Genomic DNA, 22,757 nt, shown 5'->3' with positions numbered 1-22,757 from the left:
AGTTCCACCTTACTAACTTAAACTGAGATTCAGCCATGTATATATATGACAATGTAGTCATTTTGTCTTCCATGTGGTACGTTTTGAGGTTTGAGCATGTGCACGGGCTAAAACTATATAATGACAGAAGGATGACTCGTGGTCAAACGATCTGTAGTCTTGGAGGTACCGCTAGTCCTGGACTCCTTTTACCTTATTTCATTCTTACAATTTTTATTGCCGTTTTCCCGAAAACGATTGCTTCTTCGATGGATTGTTGACATTGTTAAGGGAATCAGGTCGTCACTTGAAGAAAGCCGTGGCTATTTTTTTTATTTTTGGCTAGTAAGTCAACACTTATTACTGTGCAATGTAATGAAAACGTGCCACGTTTGTTACTACAACAACTTCAAAATTGTCAAAGAATTTAAACCTGAATCAAAAGCCGAGCTGCAACACCTTGATATCATTTTTGCCGAAATTACTTCGCCTTACTGGTCAAAGAATTTTATTCTGTTTTTGCCATGGGCCACCTAATGAAGACCCAAGTTGGATGGATGTATTCGATAATTTTCTGCGTGAAGTACGTTTGTGACCAGCTCGACAATATGGTAATTTCGGGTGACTTTAATTTGCCAGACATCCTCTGGGACAATGTAACCGGGTTATTTTTTAAAGACCATAGCATCATTATTTTCCAGTTTAACGCTTTTAGAAAAGCCCCACCAAAAATCCTGAGATTTGTCTACGATTATGCAAAAGACGACTTTGAGGGTCCGCGTACGGCTCTGTCAGCTGTGTCAGCAATAAACCTCTTTTCGATGGTAGCCAATGACGACATAATTACTGACTGGCATCAATGCAAAGACACGTTTCTTGCAGCGGTCTCTGACTATGTACAGACCAAGAGGCTTAAGGGACGGAATCCCACACCTTGGACGTCTGGTGCCGTACTTAATTTGATCAAGAAAAAGGAATTTATAAAACAATGAGTTTCTTGGTTCCGTCGAGTCCGATCTCAACACAAAACCATAGCGTTTTTGGCCTATATTAAAGCTGAATTCCAAATCGCATACAATTCCTGATCGAGTCTCGATGCCAATATCAGCCAGTGCATCCGCTGAGCCAGGTAATCGTACGCTGCTAAGATGTTCAGCTGAAAATCCTCGGGAAATAGCCAATTTGTTTAACAACTACTTCGCATCAGTTTTCACCCATGACATCCCCTCCCCCTTCACCTGGAAGCGCTGCCAATGCACCAGCCTCTCCTGATATGTCGGAATTAATGCTCACGGTTAGCGAAGTCCAACTGCTCCGTGCTCGAAGCCCTTGATGTTATGAAAGCCACAGGACCTGATAAAATCCCAGCGAAACTTCTTAAGGAAACAGCCTCTATAATTGCACCATCTCTTCAGTTGTGAGCTGTTTAACAAGTCATTAAGCACCGGTTCTTTCTCGGAGAACTGGAAGGAAGCTAATGTTGTTCCTGTTTTTATAAAAGGTGAGGTTGAGTGCACAGAGAATTACAGGCCCATCTCCTTACCGTCACTGGTATCCAAAGTATTGAAGCGATGTGTATTTAACACTTCAAAGATAGACTGTACGAGGTGGTAAGATATTGTCAACATGGATTCATTAGAGGGAAATCATGCACCTCCAACCTTTTGGAATTTTTGGACCACGTGGGCTCCTTACTAGACGATGGAGATCTATATCGGGATATGTCTAAGGCCCTCGATAAGGTGAACCATGGCTGCCTGCTGCAAAAATTACACGAGTTCGGATTTGGAGGCAGCATCTAGCAGTGTTGTAGCTCTTACCTGATGGGTCGCTACCAACGTGTAACAGTGCTGGGTGACTTGTGATCCTCTGCCTGTCAGCTCCGGAGTATCTAAGGGCTCCATTTTAGGCCCGATGTTATTTCTCAATCTTTTTAAATAACTTGCCCGATTCGGTTCTGACCAGCCGTGTTGCCATGCTTGCCGATGACACAAAGACATATAAACAAATAAAGTCTTGGTAAGATACTGCGCACATATACAAGCTGACGTGCTTGCTGGCTAGTTGACAGACATCACACTTACAGCTGGCTGGGATTTTCCTCTCTTAAAAGTCTTGCTCGCTGGCAGTGAAGAGCGGGTATTTTTCCCCATGAACGTTAAATAGTAACCCAGATTGACGTAGGGACACTCAGCTAGTGTTTAGTGCAACATACGATTAATTTTCTTTAAAAGGGTCGTCATTACTGGAAGAGTGAATTTTAATTATTTTACCAGTTCTACTGCTGCATGTAATTCGTGTTAATATCGTTAACTGAGCCTTCAGTGTCACTTGTCACCGCCCTTGCCTTTTTGGTTGAACGAATATGACAATCTAGAAACAAAAAACTGACATCATCAACAACAACAGCAAAACATGAATAAAGTGTAAGCAAGTGTGACTCAGGCGAATGGCGTTCCCATTGGGTCCGAGTTTTACTTGAATCGACAAAGTGACTGGTGACTACGTAGACACTTTGCGGTATCTTACATGGGGGATAAGTTGTACTGACCGCAAATGATCGCGGGCAGCCGGTCACGACCATCAGCGCCGCCATGTTGGTAAGCGAAGGCTTCAAGAAGCTGTGTTGTAAGTACCGTCACTAGTTTGTGGTTAACTGCTTTGAAGCTATAGTTTAGTATGATAAATTGCGAAAGACGTTATTGAAGATTTAAGTGTCTGTCCATGATACAACCAGGCAGGACCAGGCAGGAGGTGATAATACTCAAATCACCGATTTGGCTCAAGCTTGGCAGAAACATTGAGTGTCATGAACATATTCATGTGCTAAAACATCAACTCAAAATATTCCATTTTACCAGAGTTATGGGTAAAACCTGAAAAATGGCCATTTTGGCACAAATTTATGCATATTAATTAGTCAAACTCAATTGAGTGGTTAGACAAATATAATGGTGATCTGGAAATAAAACCCACTGAATTGTCTTGCCCACTGACCAGGCTTGTAGCACAGTGCTTAATTTCAATCGGTACCTTCGATTTTGTCATTTGCCTGAACCTGAAGTAAGAGGCTGTTTTAGACATTTTCACGAGAACCTCAAATTCGGCTTTTTTGTACCCAAATATCTCTAATGGCCAACAACCTAACTATGTAATTTAACTATAAGATTGAAGAGGCATATCATAACCTTCAAAATACGGAATAAAATTTTTGGGCAAATGAATAGTTTGTTTGTATGAAGCAAATATGTATTACCACCTGAACGACTTTTGTCGATTTCATCAAAATTCATGTTGCAAAAAAATATATATATATTTTCTGACTGAACATGAAGAGACACGTAATGTTTAGTTAAGTATTTTCTGACAATAACAATGACAAAATTTGGCGATATAAGTGGGTAAGGATTCAAGTTTGACCAAGCTATTAACAGCTAGGTTTCCCCTCTTTTCATACAAATATTTGCCTCCAAGAAAGCCTATCTAAAGAGGTAATCTCTTTCAAACAATTGCCACTAACGCATAGTAAGAACTAAAAATACTAGTGGCTGATACATACATGTCTTCTCAGTGCACCAGACTCCATCCTAGCTACCATTTTGTATCAAGCTAGCGTCAAATTCAATGAGCCGGCTCGATCGTATCGTCTATATGCCTCGATTTTTTCAACACGGATCCACCATTACCATCAACTGATTAAAATTATCAGAATATACCATTTTTGTTTCCAAAATAAACAGAAATCAAGGTAAATAACTACATAACTGACATCTAAGCTTGACAGGAGAGGATTCGCTGTTTATATCCGCCATCTTGGTTGCCAAGTTATGAGCCTGCCTCGCGGTCAGCGGCTATGGCACAAGTTTGTCGCTGTTGCGCCAGGAGCGAAAGCATTGTCTTTTTAATACAATTTATAAAACTTTATCACATTTCCTCCGCTTAACGAAAACAGGATAAGCCTAGAAGGGTTAGAGGACGTAACAAGAAAACTGAAAGCTATTTCAGCTTGTTGATATTCAACATAAAAGGTGGCCCAACACAGTTTTGTACCTACGCCCCAATATACCATCAGTCTCAAATCATTCAAAACCGAATGCTCAAGACTAACAAGAAAAAGGATGATAAAAAATAAAACCACGGAGATCGTGACTTTGGCAGTTAGTTGCCTTGTTTGTGCTCGCAACGTTGCTGGTTTTGAACCAGAGGCAAAGACAGAAGACAATGAATAGTCCGGCCCTTAAGCAGCAGAAACATTGACGCCCCGGACGTCACAATGGCAATGTTTCCCTTTTCACGCTACGATATCACCAGTTCAACCATTCCATTCGTCCAGCCTATCGTCTGTCCGTTTGGTCGTTTTGTCGTTCGTTCAATAAGTCCGTCAGACAGAGTGGCAGACTGACCGACCGACCGACTGACTAACCGATCATTCATTCGTTCGTTCGTTCATTAGTCATTCATTCAATAGATCTCCTTGACAGACTTACTAATTTTGCAGTACTACCATAATCTTTTTCTTCCCTAGGTGTTTCCGCTTTGAATATATCCATCTGATGCTGACGGCAACGTCTACAAAGTCCTAACGAATTATGCGAAGAATAAAACAAACAACCAATTTACTTATAATAAACAAAACAATACAAGGTTTAGCTTCCTTCTCTTCAAATCGCACGGTACGGCGGAAGGCATGAATCGCATCGAGCGTAGATTCGTGAGTACAAGCGTCGCACATCGAACGCTTATCACTTGCATATGATTTTCGGTGAGAATGGTTTACTCTGTCTCATTACATATTGTAATCATTAGAACGCACACAAGTAAGGTCTCATGAAGAAACAAGATGAATCTCAACACGTGCAACACGTCGATGACTAACATACATCTTGCAATTTGAAATTAATCCAGCACATCTTCTGACAAAAACTAGTTTGAAACTAAACAAATTCCCAATAGACACGCTAACGCAACAACGAGGAAAGCTGCCCGCAACAGCGCAGTCAGAAGTTGATCGTTCATTTTGCCGCCAAAAAATATTTCCCGCCAAAAAATGTCTTCAGCTGAAAGGAGCGCTTTTATTGACTGAAAAGTTCACTGCTTATCATAACTTTTTGCATACATGAAAACTTTCATCTTTCATCATATTTTTGCTTCTCATACAAAAGAATTACATCAAGTAGAATAGTCTGCTAAAAAATTGTTTGGCTGTCAGTTTTCACGCGAAAGCGGAAAGTGCCATGTCACGCATCAGCGCAGTCGTAAACAAAATTATGCAAATTTTTGGCGACATAAACATTTTTACACCTTGTCAGCTTTGATAAGGTTTCAAAGGAAAAAAGTTTCATTTTAGCAATTTTCATCTGATAATTTATGGGAAAGCAAAAGGACCTTATCGATAAATCTCCATCAACTGTTTATTACATACCGTGTAGAATTTATTGAAATGCACGTGACAATGCAAGAACCACAAACGCAACTGAATAACTTTCTTTCCGGACGATCAAAACCTTTTTGGTACGTCCATTGAATAATGAAGCATAACACAGACAACTAACTTTCTTTGAAATAATTCTTATTAAGCAAGAGTAATTCATATTTCAAATTATTTTTACTTGAAGATTGCGTGGACTAGACTACAAAGGAAACATTTCGGGCCTGAAATGTAATTCGATACTTTTTTTCAAAAGATTTCCCTTTGTGAGATCAGCTTGAAAAACGGCTTTCGGTTCACTCAAATCTACCTGAAAGTTAAAAAAATCAGACACGACTTTCTCTGCACGCTGAATTTCACTACTACTACGAAAATTCGAATGATAATTCTTCACTAGCATGGAAATGTTGATGATATTTTCGAGCGACTGTTTTTAGCTAATGTGTCTAAGAATTTCCGAGCCATCGCACAATTGCGTCGAACGAGTGCCGCAAAGTCTGCTATTGTTACTTTGCACAGTGCTGAACCTATATAATCATGATAAGGAGATTAACTTTATGCTTTACCTGCTCCTACTGGAACAAGTTTCTTCCACCTCTTCATTATTTCCTCAGAAATCTTCTTTGATACGCCCCTGCCGCATTTTCCTTTTCTTGATCCATGCAATGGGTGCAAACAAAAGCGAGGAGGGCGCCAGTTCAGTCCAAGGAGGTCTCGATACTTTAGGCAAACTGTCATACCTTCCCCTTGTTCATTAAAGTGCCTTGTCCTCAGGAGTATCAGTTCACTTTCTGACGAAACGGATTTTACAGATTTTTAAGATGGAGTTTGATATCTCTCTTACATGAAGCTATGGCCGGGGATGTATTCTTTGAGAAGGGAATATTTTGGTGACAATCCACAGTATGTGGATTCTCCTCTGCCTATAGAGCATTTGAGAGGCCTCGGTGTTTGAGGTGGCATGTTCAAATTTTAACACGCTTGTTAATTCGAATCCAATCTAAAGACGCGCGAACACGCGAACGACACGCGAACACAAAACATAACAGGTGTTAGCAACCGCAGACAGCACGCAGGCTCACAAACGCTTTTCCAAAATGGCGAAGTCAAAAGAAAACATACTCTTGCCAGATTTTGATGTCAATTATATTCTAAATGGATTTATGACAGCTTATTTACCTTACTTCCTGGCACGTTTTTGGAAACAAAATCGTTATATTCACATTTTTCATCAGTTGATGACAATAACGGGTGGCTTGTTGAAATAATCGAGGCATGCAGACGATACGAACAAGCCGGCTAATTGGATTCTATGGTGGCTGTGAGATAAAACGCTAGCTAGGATGGAGCCTGAAGCACTGAGAAGACATGTATGTATCAGCCACTACCAATTTTAGCACTTGCTATGCTTAGTGTGCAATTACTTCAAAGAGATTACCTGTTTCGATAAGCTTTTTTGGAGGAAAATATTTGTATGAAAAGAGGGGACACCTAGCCGTTAATAGCTAGGGCAAACTAATCGTAACCCTCGGATATCGCCAATTTTGTCATTGTTATTGTTAGAAAACATTTATTGAACATTCCGTGTCTTTTCATGTTCAGTCAGAAGATTGAAGATTTTTTTTTTGCAACATGAATTTTGATGAAATCGACAAAAATCGTTCAGGTGGTAATACATATTTGCATCATACAAACAAACTATTCATTTGCCCAAAAATTTTATTCCGTATTTTGAAGGTTATGATATGCCTCTTCAATCTTATGGTTAAGTTACATCGTTAGGTTGTTGGCCATAAGAGATATTTGGGTACAAAAAAGCCGAATTTGAGGTTCTCGTGAAAATGACTTAAACAGCCTCTTACTTCAGGTTCAGGCAAATAACGAAATCGAAGGTACCGATTGAAATTACGCACTGTGCTACAAGAGTGGTCAATAAGAAAGACAATTCAGTGGGTTTTATTCCCAGATCACAATTATATTTGTCTAACCACTCAATTGAGTTTGACTAATTAATATGCATAAATTTGTGCCAAAATGGCCATTTTTCAGGTTTTACCCATAACTCTGGTAAAATGGAATATTTTGACTTAATGTTTTAACACATGAATATGTTCATGGCACTCAATCTTTCTGCCAAGTTTGAGCCAAATCGGTGATTTGAGTATTATCACCTCCTGCCTGGTCCTATCGTGTACACGCACTTAAATGATTTCTAACTTTGTGCTCAAAAGTTCTTGTGAGCTGCTCGAGGTGAACGTGATCGTCAAACGCCTCAAATCAGTACAGTTTAAAATCAGTCGATACTGAACAATTAAAGCTCTTGCCTTTTTAAAATAAGTGTATTCCGTACCGATGATTTGAAGCTCAGACCTGCACTACCCTATAGCGTTAGTTAAATTAGAATCAAGCGAATGATCGAATATGTATTTACCACTAAAATGCCAGTGTAGTACATGTACAGTGAGCTTAATTTGTTTATATTATGCACTCAGGACTCGGCACCAGTTTTCGTATCTGTTCGATAGCTCAGCGATGTGAAAACCTGTAAATTCGTTGGCCTACATTTTGACCAAGGATGTGTTACACACTCCACAAGCTTAAACTGTAAACGACGTTTTATTACAAGTACAAACTGCGTACTGTCCGCTTACATCAGCCATGAGCACACATGGTTCGTCCTCGCTCTTCCCGGCATTCTTCACGGTATAGACAATCTCGCGTCACGCACCACTCACACGCGTGTCACACGCTCTACACACTCCCCCTCCAAAACAAATGGACGAACGAAACGCTAGAAAAAAAAAATGACAAACTAAACTGAGAGTTAAGGTCAATGTTACATAGTCCTCTCATGCGAAGAAATCATACAAAATCTCTTATCCATAATCCTCAACCTTGGGTCCTGGATGACGCAACTGGTTTTCCCGGAATAGTCAGCAATAGGAAAGTGGTAAATAAGGTACCTGTGGCCAGGTCCAATAGTAGAAAGGTCCATGATAGGGAACAGGTAAAGCTGGTGGCGATGTCCACGGCATCTGAACGTAGTTAACTAATGGATTGACACGCTGGTACTCCGGGTTTCCTAAGGAGTTGTACGTGAAGATCTGTGGTGGCCTACACTGACGTTGTGGTCGGGTTGACACGCTCTCCTCGGTGCTGACATCAAGATCCGAAAATTCCTCGTCAACTGACCTATTCTCACTCCCGATGATGAGGTCCACATCTGTAGTGGGAACAATTTCGGCCTGGTCTAGGGGCTCATTTGGCTCCGAGCATGATGAATTTGATGATCCGGTTTCTTGTGAATATCCCACTAATCTGGTTTCTGTTAGGTCATCACTCTCGTCCTCTGAGGACAGCCCATCACTTGTCTTTGGTGGCAATGCGGAGCTCGTGATGGTTCTCCTGGCCTGATGAACAGGTTCAACTACTGAGCTTCAAAGTTCCAGCGCATCACAAGGCAAAAGTAAGTTCCTGTGGAGCACCCTTGCGCGACCACGCCCATTCTCTGGCTTGAGTCTGTAAACCGGACTATCCCCTCCCAATCTTTCAGCAACGACGTGGATGGTCTCTTCCCAGTGTGATCTCAATTTTCCAGGGCCGCCCCGTTCGGCTAAATTTCTAACCAGCACTCGGTCCCCGGGTTGAAGCACTCCGCCTGACACTCTCCTGTCATAGTAATCTTTGCTACATCTAGCAGCCTTCTTTGCAGTCTTCTGAGCAATCTGATATGCTTCGTCCATGTCTTCCCGCCACTTGCGCACATAGGAATTATAGTCAACTCGACCATTATTGTCCTGATTGAAGTTAAATATAAGATCGATGGGTAGTCTTGGATTACGACCAAACAGAAGATAATATGGCGCGAATCCAGTAGCCTCATGTTTGGTACAGTTATATGCATGAATCATCTTGTTAAGTGATTCGTCCCATTTGCGCTTCTTCAATTCGGGAAGGGTCCTGAGCATTGACAACAACGTGCGATTCATCCTTTCCACTTGTCCATTCCCTTGGGGGTGGTACGGCGTTGTGCGAGACTTGGAGACACCAGTTAACTTGTTTAATTGACGCAGGAGCTGATTTTCAAATTCTCCACCCTGGTCGCTATGGAGGCGAGCTGGAAACCCAAACCTCGGAATGTAGTCATTGAAAAGTTTTTCGGCTACAGTACGTGCTGTCTTGTTTCGAGTAGGGTAAGCCTGAGCATACCTTGTGAAGTGATCAACTACGAGTAAAATATACTCAAATCCTCTTTGGCTCTTTTCCAGGTGAAGAAAATCGATCGAGACCATTTCAAAGGGTGCTGTAGTGGTGATACTTTCCATAGGCGCCCTAACTGATGTACTTGGTTTCTTGTGCCGAATGCAGCTGCACTTGTTTGTAATGAAATAAGTGATGTCCTGTTGCATGCGGGGCCAGTAAAACCTGGACCTAGCTAAATCCAACACTCGGTCAACACCCAGGTGACCCATCTCAGTGTGTAGCTCCCGGTAAACGAGTTGTCTGAACTTTAGGGGAAGAACTAACTGTTGTCGATTCTTGGTTTTGCGCCACAGAGTTCCGTCTGCTGAAATGTGAAGATTATTCCATTCTCTTATATAACAAAACATCTCATTGTCCCTGGTCCTGCCGCCTGTCAACTTAGGGGGATATCCTTGTTGTTTGAATTGCATGATTTGTGAAATGACTGAGTCTTCCCGCTGAGCTCGCTGAATTTCTCCCGGTACCAATTGTGTAAGAGTTAAGTCGCTGACAATGGGTTCTTGGTCTGCAATACTAATATTCGCAGAGACTGCAGTTAACCACGGAATCTCTTCCGCTCTCTGGTGTGTTAGTCCCTGGATCGTTGCATCAATGGCTTCCTTGTCCATTCCAGCAGTACAGCTATCCATGTACTCTCGGGGGTCTATCGGTAGGCGAGATAGTATATCTGCATCAATGTTAGTTTTCCCAGGTCTATATCGCAGGCAAAAATTGAAGTCAGCTAGCTCTGCCACCCATCGATGTCCAACAGCAGACAGTTTCGCGGAAGTTAATATGTACGTTAAAGGGTTATTATCTGTATAGACGTCAAATGATGGAGCATAATATAAATAATCCCGAAATTTTTCAGTCACAGCCCATTTAAGAGCCAGAAACTCCAGTTTTCCCGCATGCAAGTGATAGTTTTTCTCTGCTGGGGTTAGGGTCCTTGATGCGTAACCGATAACTTTCAACTTCCTGTCCTGCTCCTGGTATAACACGGCGCCCAGGCCTTCATGAGAGGCATCCGTATGCAGTACAAATGGTTTGGAAAAATCGGGAAAAGCCATCACTGGTGGTCTTGTTACACAGTCAACTAGCAAGTTTAATCTCTCCTGGTGATCGTCTGACCAGTTGATCCTGTGGTTCTTTGGTAGCTGTTGTTTTCCCCCGACTGTAGCATTAGATTTACCACCTTGATTAGCACTCTGCGATACGGCCATAAGGTCATAGAGGGGTTTGGCGATGCGTGAGAAATCTGGAATGTACTGTCTGTAGTACCCCAGGAATCCGAGTAACTTGCAGATGTCCCCCACAGTGTTTGGTTTCTCACTTTTCAACTTCTGAACTGCTTTCGTATCCTCCGGGTCCAAAGAGTAACCATCAGCTGACACGATCCTACCTAAATATCTGACCCTTTGCTGGAAGAAATTGCACTTGGATGGTGTTAATTTAATCCCATGTTCCTGAAGTCTGCGCAGTACTCGCTGAACATCTCTGACATGATCTTCAAATGTTCGGCTATAAACTAGAATATCATCGAGGTATGGAATACAGATATCGTCACGTAATCTGCGCAAGCATTCCTCCATGCATTGCTGAAAGGCTGCGGGGGCATTCATTAAACCAAATGGGATCCTGTTCCATTGATATAGCCCCCAAGGGGTGACGAATGCGGTAAGGGGTCGGCTCTTGTCCGCAACAAAGCCCTGGTGATATGCCTTCCCTTGGTCGAGAACAGTAAACCACTTATTACCCCCCAGCCCATTCAGAATATCCTGTATCCGTGGGATTGGCTGGCGCTCAGGGTAAGTTTTCCTGTTAAGTTCTCGATAGTCAATACATAATCGTAAACTACCATCCTTCTTCCGAACACAAACCATGGGGGAAGAATATGCCGAGTGGGACTTGCTGATCCAGTTGCGATTGATCAAGTCTTCTATATACTCCTTCACTTCTCCGTAAAGAGGTTTTGGAATGGACACATAGTTCTTTCGCACAGGCTGGTCATCACTTAGATTGATTTCCAATTCCAAATTATCAATGCACCCAACTTCATTCTCGTCTCTGGCAAATGCATCAGCCTCTTCCTGTAACATTTGGCGAACAATGGATTGCTGTTCTTCTTCCAAATGGCTAAGGCGAACAGGCGGGTCCCACAATTCCTGTGCTTGTTCCTCTGATGGGGAAACATCAACTGAATCTCCTTCCTGGACGTGCTCCTGGTCTGGCGGCTTTGGAATAGGTAACACTGACTTAACCATTTGAATCTGACCTAGTTCGGTTCTTCGTTTCAGCAGGATGTCCTTATCGATGTTGTTATGTACTAAGATTGTAACCTGGCTGGATGTGCCCGGGGCTATCTTACTCAGTTCCTCAGATAATAATATTGAAGTCCCTCCGGGAGATCGCCTTCTTCCTTTGGCTCAAATATTATCGGCAATTCTTCTGCAACAGGCCCGAGGTGGACACGACACTTAACTCTAACTGACTGTCCCTTTGGAACCACAACATCTTTCTTGCCAACCCTGACTACAGACGTGCCAGCATCTTGAGTCCTTGTGCGAACAATATTGACAAATGTCCCCAATTTGGAATAGTGAACTGAGGGGAAAGATTGTCGAATTATATTTTCAGAAACACCTACGGGGTCTCCATTGTGTTTCTTCAAAATCTCCTCTATCACATTGAATCCAATAATGGGTAACTCCTGTTCCTGTTGTCCCACTAGCACTGGTACGGTCAGCTCATCCGAGTCCCCAGATAGTCTAAATGTCACTTCGATCCAGCCATCGAAGGGAATGTCAGTCCCATTCATAGCCTCCAAACTCAATCCCTGCCCATCTTCTAACAATTCACCAACACTTTTTAATTTTTCCAGGGGAAGGTAAGCCTCCTTCCATGCCCGCGATACCACACAAACTTGGGACCCGGTGTCCCATAATGCCTCCACCTCTATTCCTTGCATACTACATTTCACTATGCACCTCTGTCCTACCAGTTTGGTTAGTCCCGCTTGCTGTTTTGGAGTTAGATGGCAAGCGAATGTCGTGTTCAAAGGTACATTTTTAGCTTCATCTTCCTGTCGCCTTTCCAGTTCTTGTATGGCCTTACAAATAACTTTGTGCTGTGGCCAATGTTCTTCTTGGCACCCCTTGGAACAATATCTGCTGGTCTTACAAGCTGCACAACGATCGAATAATGCATGGGCACCACCCACTCTACCACAATAAGCACACTGGGACTGGCTGTTCTGTAAGATCACACCCTGTCCCCCGGGCGTGACCTCTGTCCATTTCCCTGTAACCCTGTACCCCATTGACGAGATCGCGCCCGACATTCACGTGCATAATGGCCACTCATTCCACACTTAAAACAATGATCGCAAAACCCTTCAACCCCATTTTGTTGACAAATTCTGCACTGTGGGGGTGACCTCATAGGTTGCTGTGCAAAAGGCTGTCTAGATACTCGTGGTGGGGAGGCAACCCTTTCCTTGACAGCAGCAATCTCTGCTTTCAGCTCTCTGACCTCCTTGAGTAGTGCCTGATCCAAACTGGTCACTTTCCCCCCCTCTTTGACTCGATCAGCAGCAGCCTCAGACTCTTGCACTGGATTCACCTTGGGAGTCAGTCGCGAGCCAAGTTTTTGTAATCTTTCCGTCTCGTTGCTGACACAGACATTCAGTGCTTCAAATAGCTCTTCATCACTGATGGTGTCCTTTTGTAAATGGGGCTTCATATCTGACTTTATGTTTTCACTCAAGAGGCCAATGGAAAAACTATGTAAAAACATTCCATGCACTAAAGCTGAGTCATACTTTAACCCTGACTCGGATTCTTGTGATGCAAACAAAATCTTCTGTTTCAAATCCAGTAGGCAGATAAGAAACTCTTGAGGCTTTTCTGTAGCTTTTTGAACGGTTGAACTAAGCTGGTGATATAGTTCTGTTGCTGTTCTCTCTTGATAGTGAGAACGCAAGATTCGCCTCATTTTTGCAAGCGTCAAATCCGACTTTCCCTCTAAATAGCTCCTCAGACTTAAAGCAGGGTTTATGGCTTTTATCACGGCTTCTTTGATTTCATCCTCTTTGTAATCATTTCTTAACCCGTGTTCAATCTGATGTGCCAGCGATGAGAAACTTAGGCGATCTTTCTGCGAGATGTCGCCAATTTGGCCTGAAATTTTAAAGTCTCTCTTTATCTTAGAAATCGATAGGACTGGTTGTTGTTCCGTTTTTGAACCGCTTGCTTCGGAATTCTCGACTGATTCTGTTTTCACCTTGGATTCTGTCGTCTTCTCCTTCATGCCTACATACAACGCCAATTCCTTGAGTTTTGTTTCGTTCAGTTCTTCGGTCTCGAGATACTTATTTAGTGCTTGAATAAACACCAGTCTTCCTTTACTTCCCGGCGCCAAAGTGATGTTTACTTTACTACAAACATCTTTCAATTTTTCTTCGCTCAAGCCACAAAACGCCACTTGCAAATTGATTTGAAGAGCCTCAAGAGTCTCCATAGTCTATCAAATAAAAACTTCTTACTCACCAACCACTGACATACAGTCAAAATTTCTCTCCGGTAAATAGAGCACCGCTTCGTGTTTTGCACAACTTCCCAGGTCAGAGGTGAAACACGATCCAGTTATCGCCGGTTACGCTGCAAAATTAACGACGCTCGACGGTTCAACGTAGACAAAGCTCCCAATAGTCCTGGCAGGGTCGCCAATGTTACACACTCCACAAGCTTAAACTGTAAACGACGTTTTATTACAAGTACAAACTGCGTACTGTCCGCTTACATCAGCCATGAGCACACATGGTTTGTCCTCGCTCTTCCCGGCATTCTTCACGGTATAGACAATCTCGCGTCACGCACCACTCACACGCGTGTCACACGCTCTACAGATGCTTTAAGTTTTGTATTAACAGTAAAAATGGAAAACACTTTTTAACAAGAAGGTTAACTTTTCGTCTTGGGTTGGTGTTATACCCCAGTCTGCAGAGAATAGCAGAACTCGATGCGATCCTACGCATGCAGGGTCACTTTCTGAATGAAATAATAAGAGACATTTTCTAAAAGTTGCACTTCCTGTGTTCTGCAGACTGGAAAAAACCTGGGCCCTGGTGATTACTTGCAACTGAGGTTATATAGGCGATAAAAATATCAATAATGACGAGGCTGCTTCCTGACAGAAGCCCGGTAGCCTGGAGCGCCCAAGAAAATACTCTGGGCACCTAAATTTCTTGCAGAAGCACCTAACACTTTATATGTTGGGCTCCTAACTTCTTAATGTTTTGACCTTGTGGGCTCCTTGAAATTTTTCTTAGGAAGCAGCCTTGGATGACATTCACCAGTTACATACATTGTCAAAGGAGAAATCAGTCTGATTCTGGCAATACTTGTGTATGTATGTAATTGCTGTCCTTAAGTTTAATGAGTTTTTAAAAAAATTTTCAAGTGCAAGTTTTACAAGTTGTATCCCTGTTGTAGAAGCCATGATGTTAGGTACAACATGTATGGATCTGTTCAGTGTTATTTTTAGAATCACCATATGTAGGAGCATATACATAGGAATGTAATAAGCAAGAAAAGATCTGCAAGATTTCCACACAGCCCCATACATTCACTACACGATGTATATACATTTTGTGATCCATACTCCATTCATGCTAGCCATTTTTGGAAGAGGGTTAGTATGACCGTGGTGCATTTATAATTTATGTGTGGGGCTGTGTGGAAATCTTTCTAAAAGGTCTGTGATTGTTGTAGTACTTACTACAGGCCCAAGATGTTAACAAGTAAAAATACTGAAGAAAGTGAGGGGGGCAAGTCTGTGTTCAACACTTGTAAATCAAACCTATTTTTGTAATAAAAATTATTATTTTTTCATGAATTTCAGGCTCTTCGGCAAGACCAGTTACTGGACTGGCTGTTTCTTGTCAGGTGAGTGCATTACGTTCATGATTATTTCACACCATTTGAAAGTACCAAACAAAACAAACTGTAGTAATAATTGATAAATAATATGAAATAATAGCTAAATAGTGATTAATTGATGATTGATTTCATTGTATATTCTGACATCTTATAAGAGTGATGTTGTTGTGAGATGCTGTACATGTATGCTTGTGTTGGATGGATGACTTAAGCCTGACATGCTTGTTCACAGTATTTCTCCCATAAAGACATACATGTAATAGTCATATCAGTTTAAAGTACAGAAAACAATGTAGTAAAGTGCAGAATATGAAGCAATACTATTCTTGTTATACTGTAAAACATACTCTTGAGGCAAATTACTGGGTGCTGTGATATATCCTGTCTCTTACAGATACAGCTAAGTACAGCTGTAGCATGGTGATATTACCACCACAATGTAACTCACTCACTTCCTTGCTTGTCATAACAGAGAAATGTCAGTTACTTGCCAAAGGCAGGACCTGGAGGAAGGTCATCTTTCAGCGGAGTGGTTGCAACAGTGTTTGGAAGTACTGGATTCTTGGGTAGATATGTCCTCAATAGACTGGGTGAATACACATTTTAATAATTTTGATAATTACATTCTGTTACAATGTAAAGTTACCAAACACTACTTGTACATCTGGCAGATTTACAGGTTTTTCCAGAAAAGAGATGGCTATCCGGGTCAGTGATGCAAATATTCTCCCAATCAGTGGAACGGTTGGTTTGGCTAAATATTGTGTTCATAAATGGTTGGTTTGAAGTCCACTCAAACACTGATTTGTGATATTTTTGAGTCCAGTGTCCAGTCTCCTCTCATTTTTCTGATGCTTTCTGTAAATTGCAGTTCCCAGTTTTGATATTATAGATCTCACTACTTCTTTGCTCAATAGATAATTCTGTTGGTCTCATGAGGTTTTGGCAGACAGTATGGGGCATTTCTGAAAAAAAAAAAAACAGTTTATTGGAATCCATATTGTTTGAAATACCTCTGAAGTTTCTCAGAAACACCAGCGTACATGTAGTTTAGGAACAAGACTTGGTTTTCTGAGCTTGCATTTGTGTTTTGGTTCCATCAAGGTGGAAAAAATTGAAAGAAGTTTTGAACATTGGATAACAGCATTGATCACTGGAAAGCAGCATTCTCTTTCAATGACTGTCTTGAACAAAAAGCTCCACTCACTTTATTGAAATCTTTCACATCTAATAGTAGCAAAGATAATGTGAAAGAGAGCAAAACAATAATAATTAAATAACAAAAGGGCAAAAGGGCCAGAAACAAACAGCACCAATATGAAAGTATTGCTTTATAGCAGCATTCATTTGAGTGGTCACAAATGTGGAGTTTCATCCCTGGACCCAAAAAGTTAGAACCAAACTTAATTTATTACATTTCATGGCAATGGTCAATAAAAATATTAACTTCCTGCATGTCAAGTTGGTTTACATCACCAATAAATTTTCAGATGTAGTAGAATTTTCTGGTTCTCTTGTTGTGCACTTTAGGACGTGGTGGGAATCAGATCGTTGTCCCATATCGTGGAGATGAGCACGATCACAGACATCTCAGGTTGATGGGAGATTTGGGACAGATCATGTTTTTTGTAAGTCTTATAGTTTGGTCTTTTGAACTGTGAGTGGTATGTAAATATTAGCAGTAGCACAGTGTGCATGCATATATGTTACTAACAACTTAAGGATGCCCTTTCCAAACTGTTGTTGTCTGCTGTTTCAGCCAGTTGTAATTGCTTTGAAAAGCAACTGTAATATTTTTTTGACATGGCCGTTTGAACCTAAAAACTTGTCAAAGGCATACATGTACTACTGAATTCAATAATAATAATAATAATAATAATAATAATAATAATAATAATAATAATGATGATGATGATGATGATGATGATGATAGTATTGACAATTCTTGGTTTTCACGTGACGTCATCAAATTCTAGAAATAAGAATTAAAAACTGGGAGGCCCACAAAATTTTTACCTTCATTCAAGGAAAGATTACCTACAAATATGTCTTTTCACAATTTCTTAGCTTCATGTTGTACTTCCTTTTCAAAATAGAACAGTTTCAATTTCTGAGTTTTCATCGTACATGACATCAACAGGACGGCCATGACAGAGCTGTTCCGCATCTTAAAAATGCCTCTTCAGGTGATTTTCAGCATTCTAAACAATTTAAGTTTGAGGAGAAATGTTTATCCTAACATTCAAAATTCACAAGGGAGAACAAACCTCTTTTCTGGCAAAAGTGAACTCCAGATGTTTTTTCCTATTTCTGGCCGCCATGTTTGTGTCCCTCACAGGGACACCAACATGGCGTCTCCATACTAAGCTCTATAAATTTGTGTGAAAAATTTTGTCAAATAATTCGAATATGGAATACCGCACAGACCTGACACTTGGACAGGTTTCTTATTTACCTATCATCTATAATATAACATGTCAAATTCTTGACTTATTCATGGGATGGTTTCAATTTTTTTTTTTCACGCTCATGGCAATGGCGTGACAGTGAAAACCGGCAATAGCAGTAACAGTAGCAGCGGGAGTAATAATTATAATTGTATTAATAAGTAACTAATTTTTGTACGTGTATGTAATACATCAGACAAGGAAGAGTGTTTCATCCAATTTTCCAAACACCTTGAAGTCATTTGGTTAAGGAAAACTTGGCTGCACCTCGTTTTTGTGAACCAACTTCAAGATGTTTGGAAATCTGATGAAACTCTCTTTTGGGTGTTTGATATAGCTTCTCAAAGCATTAATAATTCTTGAAGAAATTCAAGGCAAAAGTTCACCAAATTTTATGACAATAATTTTAGATCACACTTCCAAACCTCCTTCATGATAGTGATTTCCTTGTTTTCTCTTCATGAATTGTTTAAAGTTTGATAAGGTGCAATAAAGTTGTCCTTTTTTGTTACAGGATTACCACTTCAATGATGTTGAGTCTGTGGCCAAAGTTTTGAAACATTCCAATTGTGTTATTAACCTGATTGGTAGACAGTATGAAACAAGGTACATGTACCAAACTCAAATAAAAAATTACAGTTTGTGCTGCGTTTTAGTGTTAACAAACTATAGCACTGTTTAAAGCATGCTTGTATGACGAGGGATTAGTCATACATGTAATTTTAAGAAATTGATTGTTCACAACATTAAATTCAGTTTGTAATTACAGCTGGGAGTATATTCAATGCTTAGAAGCAAGAATGTGAAAAAGAGGAGCTGAGGAAATATTGTTTTCAATTTTTTTCTAGTGTTGCATAAGATTGTTTTGTTTTTGTAAACATGGTTTGTTCTGCCTTTACAACATCACTTGACTATTTTTGTCCTGGTACTCTGAGAGCAATTAATTCTGATGTTTAAGCAAAGTTACTGAATGTACTTAGTGCTTTGTGATATTTTGACAGGACACGGTAAAATCCCTGTGGTATTGCCTCTTTAAGAGCTATCAAATGCTTGCTTCCTTATCAGGCATATTCATATTAATTTTGTTAGGAACTTCTCATTTGATGACGTTCATGCTACTGGTGCTCAAGTTATTGCCAAGGCAGCAAGAGAAGCTGGAGTCAAACGCTTAATCCATGTGTCAGCACTTAATGCCAACGAGGAAAGCCCATCCAAGTTTTTACAGTCCAAGGTCAGGAACAGGAATTTTAATAAAATTTGCCCCCTCACTTTGGTCCTGTTAATTTGAGGACAAGGCATTTTGTTAGAGTGGTTAGGATTCTGAGGTCACTACAGTCAACTCCCTTTATTGCAGACACCCTTGGAACTACAAGTTAGTGTTCTTAATAGTGATAGTCTATAACAATGGGAATTTAGCTGCTGTCCATATTATTGGGGTGTTGGTAATAGCGAGGTGTCAGCAAGGCGAGAGTTGACTGTACTGTAATTGTTGGAAAACCTTAAATCCTACAGTTGTAAATGTATCTGGTACAACTGTACAAGTATTTAATTGGCTATTATATTGTGTTCTTATCAGGCTCGTGGGGAGATTGCTGTAAGGGAGGAGTTTCCTGACGCTACCATAGTACGGCCTGCCACATTATTTGGTCATGAGGATCACTTCTTGAATTACTATGCTTGTAAGTTGTTACTGTTGGAATCAAATGAATGAAGAATTGAGACTATTACTGCTAATGGTCAACAGCAAAATAGAATTAATTAAGCCAGTATTATGCAATTTGTCATGAAGATTTAAATTTGAGTCATGTAAAGGAGTTAAAACCATGACAGTCACCGATGCTATCTTTGCAGTGTTCACAGAACATATGTAGCATAGTGACACAACCAGTGGTATGTCCCTACTCAGCTTATGTATCTCATGGTAACTTCATCAGAAGGTGGCTACCAGCTGTGTATGATCATCTCTTTTGACATTTTACTTGTAACCAGCCGCCTTCGTGTTCGCAAGTCTTAATTTTCACTTAGCGTGCATGTGATAAATTCTCATAAAAAAATGCTCAGATGCTGACCTACATTTAAATTGCACTTTGCAAAGTGCATGTAAGTTGTTAAAATTACTTTAAAAATTGTTGAACCTCAGCAACAGACAGAGGTTTATCGGTTGGCTCAATTCAAGGTTGCAGAATTTTGCTCTTTGAGGTCTGCACCCATGACCAACTAAATGTTACAGTTTACTTGATGGTCTTGGAATAACTTGGTCTCTCTTTGTGGCAAGAATGACTGTGTTATAATTTCAGATCTCAGGAAACTGCCATTAGGTATTCCACTCATTGATGGAGGCATGAAGACGACTAAAGTTCCTGTCTATGTGAGTACAGTATTTCATTTTCATTGACAACTTGGGGGCAGGGGGGGGGGGTACTCCCCAATATAAGTTACATTATACTGTGTAGACCAAAGGGTACGGTTGTTGAGCCGTCTTGGTCTGAAATAAGGCATAGATTTTAACCATTTTGGTCTGAAAGTCTGAAATCAGGTATGGATTGTAGAAACCAGGTCTGACATAGGATTAGGGTTTGGGGAACCGAGCTGCCACCCCCCCTCCCAAAACATTTCTTGGAGTACAGCCCCCCCCCCCCCCCCCTCCCTTCTCAGCTTCCTGGGGGTTTATATGGTTCAAACTTTTTTTTTTAGGTTGCCGATGTAGCTCAGGCAATTGTGAATGCCATACATGAAGATGAAAGCATTGGACAGACGTTTGAACTTGTTGGGTAAAGTTTTAATACTGCTATCATAAGATTGTAATTCAATGATTGGCACTCAATTCTGGGTTGTTTAACACTGTTATATGGTGTCCACCTCCACCATCAAAAATATGAGCAAGACATTTTAGAATTGTTGGCTTGCATTTCTTCTTGCAAATTGTCCAACTAAATTGATGTGGATTGAACCCTTTCGATGGACAAAAACAAACAAAACTATAATTTAACTGGTTTTCCTTGAGCTGCAAACTTACTTCCTTTCTCCACCAAGCTTTTCAATTGACTTATTTACAACAGTGCACCTATAATAATAACAAGTGTACAAATAATAATTTATGTTTTTACTTTCTGTTTTATTTTAGCCCAGAAGAGCATTATTTGTTTGACATTTTGGATTACATCTATCGATTGATGAGAAGAGAATTACCACATTACACTATGCCAAGAAGTATTTACAAGTAAGATTTATAACTTACAGTGATTGCTAAACTAGCAATTAAAGTTTAGCCTTGATTAACCTTGGGAAATATATGCTCTCTTATGGGTAAGGGGTTAAACCGCCTTCTCCTTCTACCATCTATACCTGAACAGATGAAACCTGATTGAGCTGCAATTCAAGTGTCTATTTTTCTGATTTGCCTTTCAGTGTGATAGCCTGGTTTATGGAGCAGTCTATCTGGAGTCCTCGCCTGACAAGAGACATGCTTTTTAGGGTAAATATTTTATTTGGCCGTGCTCAGTGAAGAAATCAACTGTTGTTTGCGCTAAATCCTTTTAAGTCAGTTCTCTAACTGAGCTGTCCAAATGTTTAACTTGTTGCAGAAACCACATTACATCAACACTGTTTCCGGCCATCGCAATGCTTCGTTTTAATTAAAAGGCTGGATTCCCTTGGTCACTGCCAGTTCAAAGTTCGTTTTTCGTCGCCACCCGATTTGGCCTCACGGCCATAGCTGGGCCAATCCACGGTTGTTATTGGGGACCATTCATTTTTGAATGTGTTGTGGTGAGCCAGTAGAATTCGAGGAAGGGCCATAAAAAAAGCTATGGCTACACTGGGGGATGGTGGTGGCGAAAGACAGACAGACCCTCCCCCCCCCCCCCCCCAATCTCCTCCCTCTCCACCAAAGAAAAGAAACGAAAAACAAGACAAAAACAAAAAACAACAACAACAACAATCAAAGACAACAAACTACTCAAAATATTTAGCTAAAACTAAACGAGGTGCAAAAATGTAGTTATGACGATCCCAGATTTCGTTCAAACGAGTTGTTTTGTTTGCAGGAATTCCTGTCTGACCAGGTTACATCCGGTTTGCCTGGATTGCAAGATCTCGGGGTGGAACCTTCCACACTTGAAACTATCGCTATATCCGTGTTACGGCGACACAGGCAGTCTTTCTTTTGGGATGAATCTATTGACAGTGACGCGCCTTGCCGACCAACCAGCTCTTACGCGTCTCACTGAGTGAATAACTCTCTTTGTTAAAGAAAAAAAGAGTAATTGTATATATTAATAATCTTCGAACTAGCGCGTATTGGATGGCCTTTGGAAGAGTCTTGCCATCTTGTCGTGTGTTTAAAGATTTGGCATTTTATTGGCAGTGAACTCCTGGCTTTTCTGTTCATTCGAGAAGTGATTGATGTTGTAAACTTAAGATGTCCGAGTTCACAGGTTGCTGAAAATAGCTGTGATGTTGCAGTGAAGGGTTAAGAAACAAGATGGTGAATAAAGAAGATCTTATTTTTAATGATAAAAGCAGTTCTTTACTGTAATCCTGAAATAAGCGCCTTCCCTTCCCTGCTGGGTTTTGGATGGGAGGCGAGTTACTGAGACAGGTTGATATGGGACTTCTTACCACTCGTCAAAGTTTAACTGCTCTTAACCGTAGGAAGTGAAGGTCTCGCCATTTCCAGGTATCAAAGCAAGAGTGGAACTTTCTCGTTATTTTAAGAGCTTG

General features: G+C 40.8%; 1 protein-coding gene across 1 annotated transcript; it reads left to right on the top strand.

The window, feature by feature from the left end:
- Positions 1-2,522: 2,522 nt before the first annotated feature.
- LOC146468302 (NADH dehydrogenase [ubiquinone] 1 alpha subcomplex subunit 9, mitochondrial-like) lies at positions 2,523-22,555 on the top strand. The gene is made up of 12 exons (XM_085124747.1): positions 2,523-2,607; positions 15,551-15,594; positions 16,061-16,178; positions 17,119-17,216; positions 18,550-18,641; positions 19,125-19,266; positions 19,612-19,714; positions 20,333-20,403; positions 20,730-20,806; positions 21,160-21,255; positions 21,444-21,510; positions 22,082-22,555. Exons 1-12 carry the CDS (start codon positions 2,574-2,576, stop codon positions 22,262-22,264), a joined length of 1,125 nt encoding a protein of 374 aa, XP_084980873.1. The 5' UTR covers positions 2,523-2,573; the 3' UTR covers positions 22,265-22,555.
- Positions 22,556-22,757: the final 202 nt, after the last annotated feature.

This window comes from Pavona decussata, unplaced genomic scaffold (genome assembly GCF_977016875.1).
Source record: "Pavona decussata unplaced genomic scaffold, jaPavDecu1.1 SCAFFOLD_133, whole genome shotgun sequence".
NCBI lineage: Eukaryota > Metazoa > Cnidaria > Anthozoa > Scleractinia > Agariciidae > Pavona > Pavona decussata.
This window is presented reverse-complemented; position numbering and strand designations above follow the sequence as displayed.